The sequence below is a fragment of the Pollicipes pollicipes genome, unplaced genomic scaffold (assembly GCF_011947565.3).
Source record: "Pollicipes pollicipes isolate AB1234 unplaced genomic scaffold, Ppol_2.1 Scaffold_7231;HRSCAF=8579_pilon_pilon_pilon, whole genome shotgun sequence".
NCBI lineage: Eukaryota > Metazoa > Arthropoda > Thecostraca > Pollicipedomorpha > Pollicipedidae > Pollicipes > Pollicipes pollicipes.
Genome location: NW_023597034.1, coordinates 1,793,727 through 1,807,590, shown reverse-complemented (window position 1 = coordinate 1,807,590; position 13,864 = coordinate 1,793,727). Strand labels below are relative to the sequence as shown.

General features: G+C 44.8%; 2 protein-coding genes across 3 annotated transcripts in view; both read left to right on the top strand.

The window, feature by feature from the left end:
• Positions 1 to 13,864, top strand: part of LOC119109084 (NAD kinase) — a 115,587-nt gene that overhangs the window by 56,129 nt on the left and 45,594 nt on the right. The gene's annotated exons all lie outside the window — the stretch shown is intronic.
• Positions 3,533 to 4,918, top strand: LOC119109085 (failed axon connections homolog). The gene has a single exon (XM_037232623.1). It carries the CDS (start codon positions 3,547 to 3,549, stop codon positions 4,453 to 4,455), a length of 909 nt encoding a protein of 302 aa, XP_037088518.1. The 5' UTR covers positions 3,533 to 3,546; the 3' UTR covers positions 4,456 to 4,918.

Here is a 13,864-nt window from a genome sequence, read left to right as displayed (position 1 = left end):
TCCGGGTGTCTTCGTTTTGGGGTGGGCGAGCAAAGCGTTTCTTCCTATATTGCTGAAAGCTCTAGCAATCGGTAGAGTGTTAGGTACTACGGCAAACGAATGTACAACCATACGGCAACCAGACTAATCCGACTGCTTTTCTGAGTGAAGTGAATTACATGGGCCCCCCTATACCGCAACAAGTTTGGCGTCTGCCAATAATTTTGGGGTGGGGCGAACTGCCTTCCACGATGTCGATCGGTATACATATCGGCTGCGCATGAGGCATGTTGTGTCACCAAAGCAGTGTACCAAAGGCGATTCTTTTGACGATCTGCTGTAGATTGCTGACTGACATGATAACAATGACTCACTGACTCCAGATCATATATGGGCATCTGCAGTGCCTACGAGGATGCCTACACGAGCTACGAGCTACCCGAGCTACCAGCTACCCGGGCTACGGAAGCCGAGATGGCGGAAGATGCAAAATAAACACTAACTGACTAAGGCACGTCCTTGTTTAACCTTAATAGAGAGCGTTGTATTTGTACAGGGGCTCCCATGAGATGGGAGTAGGAGTTATCGACATCGTTACGAGTCAAGGGAAGAAATGGATGTCAACCACCTGAAACGGCAAGGCATATATAACCCCCTGCAATACCCCAGAAATGCGTTTTGAACTACCGTGGCTTTACTGGTGCAAAATTATTATGGCTTCTTAAGATATAATGTTCCCGCACTATGTACGCACATGCGTTGCTTGGAACACGCTAATTAAACAGCAAAACCATTTGTTAACCAATCTAGGTTTGTTTGTTGATGGTAATATAAGCATAAGATGTACCGCACAGGTCATGTGTAACGGAAAAAGGATCGTTTCTGCATTTGCGGATGGTTGCATGTAACGCATTTAACCTTATGGGATGGATGCCAACTAAAATACTCAGTCGTCTGGGTTTTTAATCAGGGCAAGGAAGCACATGCACTGCTTACGCAAAAACTGGCCCCATGGTTGAAATGTTTTAAAATTGCAATGCTTCTATGAATTGTTTGAAGCTGTGAGTGGCTGTCCAATGTACGTGCAGCGACTGTCCAAGGAGCTATTGCGGGCTATAAGGCAGCGTCATTATCGCAGCATTCCACCCGGCATGCTTGCTTTCAATCAGATCGGACAGCAGTTGGAGCGAACTATTCGTCGGCCAGAGACACTCAGTAGGAGTTGTTCTCGGACTAGCTTACCAAATGGCTCAAACGAGTGAAAAGGCGATTCTGCGGTAAGCCAGGCTATTGTTAATGACGTCTCCCTTACAGTCCACACCGTTTTGTAAGCGGCCTTTAAGTTTTAATTTTTTAGCTGATCTGGACAAATCTGAACATGATTTTTTGAGTACGTTGGCATATATTATATATATATATATATATATATATATATATATATATATATATACATTGTTAATTGCTACGGACAGCAAATTCAGCTTTTACGTTCCCTCTTGATCGCGTATGAGGCTTCGTATAGTACGCCTGTCGTTTTCTCTGTGCGTCGGTAGAGGATAGTCTTAAAGTTCATCAAATTTTCAACGTTTTACAGAACTCAATAATCATGATCTAAACAAAGTATTGCATGTTTAAGATAAATTCGTACATAGCGCAGATACAACAATTACCGTTCTGGAAGTATTTCTGCAAAGCATGCGCTTTTTAGAAATATAATCTGAAACTTTTGAATGAATGGATTTCTGGGATCAGACTCGGCACCCCTACCAGGCCCCCGCCATCCAATCGCTAAATTTCAGGTCAACGGCAGAATCTGTTGGCAAAAGTTCCATGCACCGCAATGCTCGGCACGGCCTGCCCAACCCTCTGATGTCACCTGACCTGTGCCGTCGTTTCCACCAGCCGCAGGTCATAGCTGTCAAGATAAAAAGTGAGCGCCTAAAGCGACTCGAACTCACGTTGCCACAGCTATGTGGAACCCACGTCATCACTGTTGTGTAAATCGGAAGGCACACGCTCTAACCAAATTGAGTTATCGGAGGACGCTTGAGATATTTACAACAAAGCGGCAGTTTTAATTTGTGCATGCAGCATTTAGTTTCTGTACGTCTGTCTTTTCTGTCTGAGAGTAGGTTTCATTTTCGCCCTATAAAGCGTTAACGCTAGTAGTAAGGTACCTTTACACTGAGAGTGGGAGGAGGAGGGGGAGGGGGGGGGGGAGAGATTTTGTCTTTTGGTCATATTTCGTATATTTTCGTATATGTTTTGGTCATATTTAGTGGTAGTTTCACAAGCTGTTTTTTCATGGTTTTCATGGTAGCAATGTTTGGACAAGGCAATTCCTTGTAGTTTACAGCCATGCCCCTTTGAGGAGTCCAAAACTTCCTGTCTCTAAACTTGACGCAAGCGTAATTATGCAGTCTTTTTCGCGCCGCCTTGCTGCTGCAGGCATAGCATAAAAAGAACGGCTGCCGGTGGGCCATTTTGTCCCACCTCCTTTGGGTACCCTTGAGTTTTACTCTGAATAATGTGCACTTCGTAAAAAAACTGTTGCTCAGGCACATCTCCATCCGATAACCAATCTTCAGTACGGTGAGGCTAAATGTTCCAGTTTTGCAGATTTGTCGTTGTACCATGTCAGACATAGCTGTAATGGCTTCGTGACTGAGGCTTCGAGCGTGTAAAGTAAGGTAACATGGATGACCGGCCGGCCGTGTGAAGGTACTGGGACGACCTGCTGCGCAAGTCACCTGGCGAGAGCGCTAGCGAGTCAGGCACGTGGAAGACCCTGAATAATCAGCTTTTAAAAATGCTGGCAATTTTGTGCAATCTATCAACCATGGCTAGCGACGAAAGCACCTGCTGGAAAACCAAAAGTTCACAAAGGGCCTCAAAGGGCTTGAAAAAGAGCCTAGTTAAGGTTAAGGTGACGTTCTTGCCAAATTGCATGCCATGTTGCAAAAAAGAGTCGCTCCTCGTTGTCACGGCAAAATAGAAGTCGTATTTGCTCCCAGGGTATCAGGCTGCGCCCAGGCTGCATTTTGGTGTCGACCCTAACGAGGCAGATGGTTCTACAATGACCCAAAATTTCCACCCGCTCGAGCAATTCCACCTTTCTCGAGAAAACAATTTTGAAATAAACAAATAATCTTAGGAAGCTGGATAGCCTTATTTGCCGAATAGCATAGATGAGCCAAATAGCCAAGATTGTACACCAGTGGGAAACCGCTGTAGATGTATATGTAGCATCAAACCATGACATTTCAGTCTTTCCAAAATGTGTGGTATCAATTTAGAGGGACCATGTCCTGCGTCTCTAGCTCCTCCCTCTCCCCGTTCATCGGGCCGGCTTCCCAGTAAAAATACTCCGAATCTAACCCCCGCCTCCCTCCCACACTTCTTGAATCCTTACCCTGCTGTTCTCATGGCACGACTACGCCGTCCCCCAAGGCCGTTTGCAGTCACGCCTGGCGCGCAGCTATCGGGAGTCGACCTCCAGTGCCTGACGTCGCATGCCATCTGGTGGCCGCCTGTGGACCCGAGCCAGTCCGCACTAGTTGACGCACGATGGTGCACCGGTCAGCAATGTCGGCGTTCCGCCCTGGTGCCGTGTGGAGCGGTGTGTCCGAGTGCGCACGCGGCGAGAGCGGCCGTCGCGTGGGCAAGGTGTTGCTGGGCGCCGCCCTGCTCGGCATCGGCCTCAAAGTGTACGGCCGCTACAGGCGCTACCAGCGCCGGCAGCGCTGGAACCAGGCCGGGAAGGACGTGGTGGTGCTGCACCAGTTCGAACGTGGCACCAACTGTCCCAACCTGTCGCCGTTCGCGCTCAAGCTGGAGACGTTCCTGCGCATGGCCGGCATCAAGTACGTGGTGGACACGGACGAGCCACAGGGGTCCCGTGACAAGTGTCCTTGGATCACCTTCAACGGGCAGGAGCTGTCCGACTCGGAGCTTATCATCGACTTTCTGACGCAACACTTCGGAAAACCTCTGAAGGAAAAGCTCACGCCGGCTGAGCATGCCGTCGGACGTGCCGTGCAGGTGATGCTCGACGAGCACGCCATTACGGCCGTGGGCTATAAACGCTATGTTATCGACCGCTGTTCCTACATCATGGGGTGTTTCTCCAAGAAGTATCGGTTCATGCTCAGGCTCATGATGCCCATATTCTTCTCAAGATTGAAGCGTATACTCTACATCATAGGCATGGGCCGCTTTAGCGAGGTGGAGGCGATGTTTTTCCTGTATCGTGAGTTGCGAGCGCTGGAAGATGTACTCGGCGACAAGCCGTTCCTGCTGGACAACAAGCCTACCACGTACGACGCGGCTGTGTTCGCCGTGCTGACCCAAGTCATATACGGTTGCGCACCTGAGGTGGAGCGCTACGTTCGCGCTAACTACGACGCTCTGGTGCAATACCACGAGCGTATGAAGGACAAGTACTGGCCCGACTGGGAGCGGTGCCGAGCCGAGTAGAGTTGAGTAGAGTCGAGTAGAGCTGGGTAGAACCGAGTAGAGTTGGGTAGAGTTGAGTAGAGTTGGGTGGGTCCAGGCCGGGGGTCGTCTAGTATAAAATATGGCAGCAACGGCGCACATTTCACAACTAGCCATGGGGTTCCCATGTTAAAACGACCTTCTTCAGGCCCACGGCTTTCTAAATCTTGAACATGTATATGCATAAAAAGTGCATAGAAATAAAGCTTGAACAATTCTCTTTCGATTTCCAAGATCAAAAGTGTGCGCCGTGGCACTCATTCTCGGGCTATCGGGCAAAGCGCAGACCCACGCACGCCCCACGATGTCCGGGCGTGGGATCGAATCCCGCTGCCGTCAACTCTTCAGAGGGGTTGAGATGGAACACGGAGTGAATACGGCAACTAACTGGCGTTAGAACTATTGAGTGCAACATTGTTCTGATTATATATAAACGTATATATATATATATATATATATATATATATACATCGTATGCATATATATGCGTATTATGTATAGCCCAAAAATGCATCTGCTGTGCTGTGAAATATGCTGCAAGATATTACAAGAAATACACACGATATCTTTTTATATCCATCAGGTATACCTGACAGGTGTTATGCAGCCGTCGGGCTACATGCAACAGCCTATGGCTGGGGCGCATAACATTATTGCGCCTGACGCATGGAACCTATCGCGACGGTAGCGGTCCAGGGCTGGCCATCCAACGCGCCCAGAGGTAGGACCAGGCACTGTGTTAGGTTCTTAAGTTGCGATGCTGGCGGCGACTGCTGTGCAGGGCCGGCAATGCCGCCTCAGGACCAGCGTAGCAACGATGGCACAGTAACATCGCAAGCACCGCTGATTGGGAAGCAGTCGTGCTTACAAGCAGGATGGTAAGCATTATAATGATAAGTGCCATAATCGTGATCTGTACTGCACAAAGGTCCTGATATGACAAAATTTATAAAACTTCTTTGGTTGATCTTGAAGAGTTTAAACACCTGACAGGCCGATGGCCTAAGTAACCATGCTCCCGTAAGCCATTTGCATGAAGGGTTTTTGGCATAAGGTGAACACAAACATATTATCACTGGCTCCACTGAATAAATAAACCTGAAAATCTTGCTTTCACATCACAAGACCTGCAAAATAAATATTTGAAACTTCAATATGACATTTTTTTATTCCTCAGGCCTTGTAATTTATAACTTTACCTTTCATCCATTGACCTCTGAGTAGGAAAGGTACACCTAAGCAGCTGAAGTGAAATGGGCAGCTTAGACAGACTTAGAAGGTGCATCAGTATCTGAAACATATGCAGCCTTGGCCCAAGGCAATACAAACTATCAATGGACCTTAGATTGCCCCAAACCATGCCCCAGCTATGCACATTTTTACATACATGCAACATGTACTGATATAATATTTATGTACCACCTTGTACTTAACATTTGCTCATATTATTACAAAGAAATTGTGTTGATATAAATTATGCAATGATGTGTAACAGATACAGTGCTGAGGACAAGGTTACAACTAGCATTCAGAATATTGTAATATTTAACACAAAACATCAGTTTCTATAAATGCAACAAATCTGAAAACTTCTCTTGCATGAGCAGACATTCTATAATGCTACAATTAATTTGATAACCCTGTACCCTACTTGATCTAATTACTTCAGCATGAGACTTGTGATAAATCATAAAGATCATCTATCTTGCTGACAAACCATACAATTCAGGTACAACACAAACCAATGCACCCATTAAATACATTAACTACAACATTTGCTGCTTACATTGGATAAATTTCCCAGGCACAGGTTCTTGTTCAATGCCAGGTTTATGCTGCATGCAGTTGCATGGAGTGACTGCATTTTGTGATGGTGGCCTCCTCCAACAATGTTGAAATGCACTAGCAAATGTTGGCTTGCCCTTCCCATATTGTTGCTAGAATATTACAAAACAAACTAAGGTAAAAGTGACTATCACATCTTGACGACCTGCTTTGGGCATTACTTGATGACATTGGCTGGACTTTTGAAGGAAAGACACAAAACTACAACTTTAAATAGCCTTAAACCAAAATGAGGTGCCCAGACACAATGAAAAACACACAGTAGGTGGAGGTGAGGTGGGGTTGCCCTCAGCACAGCCCACCAATATGCCACACACATTGATTTTTCTGATCTGGAAAAGACATAACTTATGATTTTGCATATGTCAAATTATGCCAGAAAACTCAGACAATTTTTGACATAACATGACCTTTTCTAAACAGTGCGGGCAGATAACTCCTTTGGTGAAATGGCATACCACATATCTGCACAACATTGCAGCACACCAAACATTTCCATTACATTATAGTGCCTTTCATGTCTCAATAGACACATCTAATGCAATCACACAGCTGTGCCGAACTAACATAATTACTGGTTGGCCCATTTCATGGGTGGTAATGCCACTGTGGACAAAGGCTATCAATGCTTATGTGGAATATTCGAATGCCAATCAGACAACAATCTCAATATTCATGTATTAAAAAATAACAAGACCCTTAGCTCCAACATAAATGTACCTGAGCATGCCTTGGCCAATCACTTTGCATGCAGCATTCCACAAGCATTCAACAGCCGGTAGCCTAGGCCACAGCGTTCATAACTGGCAAATTGTGCAGTAACTGAATCATTACATTATCAGTTTTGCTGCAGAATGTTTAAATGAGTCATTATATGTAAACTGAGACATAATATGACTTGGCAGAGAACAACATACATCTGATTAGCCCAGAGGCATCTGAAATTACATGAACACGATATCATCTCCCAACCACCACCCCCCATAACGCACCACAATTCAAGTGTTTTGCGACTGAGAAATGTGATTGCACTTCATCGCCACAAACAAACCAAAGATGCCGGTAGCACAGCACTGCCAACTTTTGGTACAACATCCTAAATCTGGCGTTAATACCGATTCTGATATACTTTAGTATGTGTCGATACCTACTAGTCAAAACTTTGGAGTACCCGGTGTTGTATTGCCCCGGGTCCAGGCAGCTTGCGTTCCTGGGGACGGCCGTGCGGTCGATCCAAACTTCAAATTTTCAACACGACTCTTCATTAAGCCGAACCATTCCGGAATCATGATCCGTAACACATCAGCCCATCCTGTGGCGACAAAATGAAAATGCCGCGCGATGAAAATGTATTCAAATACCGTTGCAACAAGCCGGTCATGTAAAAATGCGAAACCTGTCCGAAGCAACGGCTACTCCAAACAGCTTGTACGTCGCATTCATCGCGAAGCCGCACAACAACTTCCATTGGATAAACAACGCCGAGAAAAATAACAGCAGTGAAAATATTTTAATATCAACGAAAACATCAACGTCATCATAAGCAGAAACACCATCAAGGCCAACGAGATCAAGACATGGACGACTATCGTACGTTACTGTATCTGGATGAAGCTTTGTGTGTAAAGATAAAATCGATTGTGAAAAGTTGTGATCTTAGTGTTCGTATAGCATGGCAAAACCGACCTACTATGAAACACAATTTAGTTCGGTCGTCTTTCTCACAACCTGTGTGTCCATCCGGTAAGCGAGTTTGTTATGCGTGCATGTCGGTTTTAAAGGTATATATCTGACGTCTGGTTCTCTGCATGGTATAACATGTTTGATATGTGAGGGTAGGGGTGAAAATGTATCGTATAGTGACGACTGAAAAAGACACATTCAGCTATGATTTAACGAGCGCGTCCTAGAAGAAAAAAATAACTGTTTTTGTAATTTGCTGAGACTACCATTGGCGACCATTGTCTTTCTGCACACCAACGACATGAGATCCAGCTTATTGAGAACCCTTTTACTGTTGAAAATTTGCAAAAAATGTAAGCCACGGTATAAGTATAAGCCAGGTACTACGGCAAACGAATGTACAACCACACGGTAACCAGACTAATATGACTGCTTTTCTGAGTGAAGTGAATTGCATGTGCCCCCCTATACCGCAACAAGTTTGGCGTCTGCCAATAATTTTGGGGTGGGGCGAACTGCCTTCCACGATGTCGATCGGTATACATATCGGCTGCGCATGAGGCATGTTGTGTCACCAAAGCAGTGTACCAAAGGCGATTCTTTTGACGATCTGCTGGAGAGTGCTGACTGACATGATAACAATGACTCACAGACTCCAGATCACATGTGGGCATCTGCAGTGCCTACGAAGATGCCTACCCGAGCTACGAGCTACCCGAGCTACGAGCTGCCCAAGCTACGGAAACCGAGATGGCAGAAGGTGCAAAATAAACACTAACTGACAGAGGCACGTCCTTGTTTAACCTGAACAGAGAGCGTTGTATTTGTACAGGGGCTCTCATGAGATGGAGGTGGGAGTCATCGACATCGTTACGAGTCAAGGGAAGAAAGACATGTGAACCACCAGAAACGGCAAGACATATATAACCCTCTGCAATACTCAATAATTGCGTTTTGTACTACCGTGGCTTTGCTGGTGCAAAATTACTATGGCTTCTTAAGAAATAATCTTCTCGCGCTACGCACGCACATGCGTCGTTTGGAACACGCTTATAAAAAAACATTTGTTAACCAATTTAGGTTTGTTTGTTGATGGTAATATAAGCATAAGATGTACCGCATAGGTCATGTGAACGGAAAAGGGATCGTTTCTCCAATTGCAGATGGCTGCATGTAACGCATTAAGCCTTATGGGATGGATGCCAACTAAAATACTAAGTCGTCTGGGTTTTTAATCAGGGCAAGGAAGCACATGCACTGCTTACGCAAAAACTGGCCATATGGTTGAAATGCTTTAAAGTTGCAATGCTTCTATAAATTGTTTGAAGCTGTGAGTGACTGTCCAAGGTACGTGCAGCGACTGTCCAAGGAGCTATTGCGGGCTATTAGGCAGCGTCATTATCGCAGCATTCGACCCGGCATGCTTGCTTTCAATCAGATCTGACAGCAGTTGGAGCGAACTATTCTTCGGCCAAAGACACTCAGTAGGAGTTGTTCTCGGAGTGGCTTACCAAATGGCTCGAACGAGTGAAAAGGCGATTCTGCGGTAAGCCAGGCTACTGTTAATGACGTCTCTATTACAGTCCACACCGTTTTGTAAGCGGCCTTTGAGAATTAATTTTGTAGCTGATCTGGACAAATCTGAACATAAGTTGTCGAGCATGTATATATATATATATATATATATATATATATATATATATATATGTATATATATACGACTAATTTTAAGTTGACCTGGACAAATCTCATTATAATTTGTTGGAAATATATATATATATATATATATATATATATATATATATATATATATCCATATGCATTGTTAGTTGCTACGGACAGCACAGCAAATTCAGCGTTTATGTTCCCTCTTGACCGCGTGTGAGGCTTCATATAGTACACCTGCCGTTTGCGGTGCGTCGGTAGAGGATAGTCCTAAAGTTCATCAAGTTGTCATTGTTTTACTGAACTCAATAATCATGATCCAAACAAAAGATTGCATGATTAAGATAAATTCGTACACAGCGCAGTTATATCAATTACCGTTTTGGAAGTATTTCTGCAGAACATAGGCTTATTAGAAAAATAATCTGTACGCCTGAAGCCTTTGAATGAATGGATTTCGGGGATCAGACCCGGCACCCCCACCAGACCCCCACCATCGAATCGTTAAAGTTCAGGTCAACGGCAGATTTTGTTGGCAAAAGTTCGGTGCACCGCAATGCTCGGCACGGCCTGCCCAACCCTCTGATGTCACCTGATCTGCGCCGTCGTTTCCACCAGCCGCAGGTCGTAGCTGTCAAGATAAAAAAGTGAGCACCTAAAGCGACTCGAACCCACGTTGCCACAGCTATGTGGAACCCACGCCATCACCGTTGTGTAAATCGGAAGGCAGACGATCTAACCAAATTGAGTTATCGGAGGACGCTTGAGATATTTACAACAAAGCAGCAGTTTTAATTGGCGCATGAAGCATGTAGTTTCTGTACGTCTGTTTTCTTCTGTCTGAAAGTAGGTTTCATTTTCGCCTTGTGAAGCGTTAACGCTAGTACTGAGGTTCCTTTGCACTAAGAGTGGGAGGGGAGGGGGGGGGGGGGAGGATTTTGTCTTGTTGGTAATATGTCGTATAGTGGTAGTCCCGTAAGCTGTTTTTCATGGTTGTCATGGTAGCAATGTTTGGACAAGACAATTCCTTGCAGTTCCTGGCCGTGCCCTTTTGAAGAGTCCAAAGCCTCCTGTTTCTAAACTTGGCGCACACGAAATTTTGCAGCCTTTTTTGCGCCGCCTGTTTTAAAGGCACCCAGACATGTATTTAGCAGTAGAAACGTCGCGCGAATACTCTCACTTCATCGGGGGCATTGGGTTCGTGGACAATACAAATATGTGAACTAAAATTTTTTGTTCGCAGTTATTCAGCACCAAGTGCTCCAACAATAGAGCACAATTAGCTAACAGTCAGATTGACCTGTATATTGCATGTTTTAATCCATTTGACTTTAACTTCATTTGGTTTGACGCGTTACGGCTGGTTCAGAAATACATCGTTGCAACACAAACATAAGGTACACAGAAGAAGCTAAAAAGACGACGTTATCTACGACCATTTATATAATTTGAAACATGTATTTGGGGGAGGGAGTAGTAGCACCCCCCTTTGGGAAACACCGCCCAAACCAATAGCAGGAAAAAAAGAGGAAAAAAGGGGTACCGGGACGTTGTGATTTAATCGGATGGTGGAGCTAAAACATAGCATTCTTTACTTTTGCATGAAGTGATATTGAAATTGGAACACTTCTCGCTCACGGAAGTGGACGAAGCAGTGTTGATTCATGCCAAACGACCCCTTCTCTGAGGTTCGTGGGTGTTTGCGCCGGGTTTGTATTTGCGCCGGGTTTGTGCGGTACAGACTGTACCCGGCGGGTCGGTACTAACGCCATCTGAGCTTTTCTGCTGTAGTTTTCGCGGGGCTACCCCACCATGGGCGGGGCAACCCCAGGTCGCGTTGTCCATGGACTTTGGACGATACAAAGGACTGAGTAGATGGAAATATAAATGATAAATTATTGACAATAAAGTGTCCATCAAATCCTGGCCTACTAACTAGTTGTGCTGCAGCCATTGGCGGCGAAACGGGGTGAAAGGGGGGGGGGAGAGGGAGGAGGCTGAGTATGCGCCCCTCATCCTACCAAATCTTTTTTGTGGGAGAAAATATATTCTTCGTATCTATTGCCACAAATGGCTTTGTTTTCATTTCTATCGTAATGATGTACCCTCACATCAGTAGCATTGCATTGCGGTGCTAAAATACGATTACGGCGCTACTAGGACTCCAAAACACCGTTCGGCAATTTTCTTCCATACTCCCCGAGTACATTCAATATCACATGCTTGCAACCTATGGATATGAGACGGTTTTGATGGGAAACGTAAAAACTGACATTGAATCGTGATCCACGCGTTACGATACGACTCTTAATATCCTAGGTACGACTACTGTTTTCGTACGCCTTCGTTAATGCCATCGCGTATCATCGCCACTTGCACCGTCGGATTTTTGCATGGCCTTTAAGGCGAAAATAGATACGGTCCTGTAATGTTGCCTACCTTGTCTGTTAATTGTGCATCTTGCAACAGTTTGTAGCTAAGTGACTTGCATGAAGGCGTTATTCCATAATATTTTTGTTTCTATCGCCGTGCTAGAGTGACCAGTGAAAGGAAAACTGTAGTAAATTTCATTTTATAGTTCTGTTTTAATACAGTATCATTATATCTGTGAAAAATTTGTCTGTTTAACACTTTTGGTGGGATGGTTTTTATTTCAGCTGGGGGTTACAAAGTCATTCATCTTAACGTTTCCAGGGCTAAAGCTCCCGAGTGGAGCGACACGAAGTTTGTATTACCTTTCTATGCTTCCATTTTCCTTTCATTGCTTCGATTTTTGGTGGTGTAGCCGCAGCACGGCACCTCGGTGGCACCGGCACAGCACGGCACCCCGGCTACACCGTCATCCAAGGGTTCAACAGATGGCATAATCCCTCTTCCAACAGTTCTCGTGCCCCAAAAAGATAAAAGTGGTCGGAAACGGAGAGGTACATCCCTCGTGATGACCAGCTTCCATGGAAAAAGACGACGGGAAGAGAAGGCCCAAGCGAAAAGCGCTCGACACCTTGTAAAAATAGAACAAAGCAAAAGAAGAGTGAGAAAGAAAGAGCGGGAAGAAAGGCCACTGGAAAACGTTCTCGGTGCAGATGACATCTGTATGCACTGCTCAGAAGGTGTGACCGGGAAGGATGAGGTGCGGCTTCTTTCTAGCGGATGCAATCGTTAGCCACATGAAACATACAGCACAGGGTTTGTTCACGCTACGATGACATGCAAGATGAAGGAGAAATAAATCAGAAGTCTTCGGCGTGTGAAGGATAGGATAAATTGTTGTTGATTAGCCGTGGAACAGTTGTTAGAGGTGAGCGTGCTCCGGAGGTGTGACAACTTTAGTGTACTTAAACTCTCAGGATATTCACATCAAATATTACAGTACTAACTCTGCTATCGCCAGAAATTTCAGATTTTGAACCCGGAGAAAAAAGAGCATACCTGGAAAATAGTGCGTTTCGAGGCATTTCACCCATTTCGACTCGGACGGCCATGACGTAGAGTCATCTGTACAATTTTTACACGATGTAACATGCACAGGCTACTCTTCCTGGAAATTTGGTGATTCTAAACATGTCAGTTAGGCGACCGTTACCATTGCTACACTCCTACAGACTGCACGGAGAAACAAAGGGCGCTGTAACCCCGCGGTCGGTGCTTCCCCACAGCATGACATCTTTTTCCCAACTGCTCGAAAATGTAACCAATTTTTACCCGCTCTTGACCACTCTTGAAGAAAATATTAAGAAAATGGATACGAGGCTGCAAGCGAATCACCTTCCTGACACCCGCACCTCAAATGCCATCAGGTTGTGAGGCGGAAGGAAGGTGGTCAGTGATACCCCTTCCTCCCTTACGTCTTAAAAAGCTAAACAAAATATCAGGCAGATGTGGGTGATCATTAACGAATGATAATTTTTTTGAAGATAATTCTCCGGTATGTTGATGAGAATAGGCATGCACATTATTTCGTCGTTGAAATTTGTCCTACTCGAGCAAGCCGTATTTAACTGAAAGAGTGCGACTGCGTGCATGGATTACAAATGGGACGAGTTTGTTGCAAAATACGTAACTTTGAGTGAGCTTTGTTTGTCAAAGTCAAATATACATGACAATCATAATAATAAATCACTTTTAATATATTCATATATAGACATATGTATAAAATAGCTAAATACAACATATACATATATATATATATATATATATA

Excerpts from the sequence above, each read along its gene's own strand:
- LOC119109085 (XM_037232623.1), top strand. The coding sequence starts at position 3,547 with ATGGTGCACCGGTCAGCAATGTCGGCGTTCCGCCCTGGTGCCGTGTGG.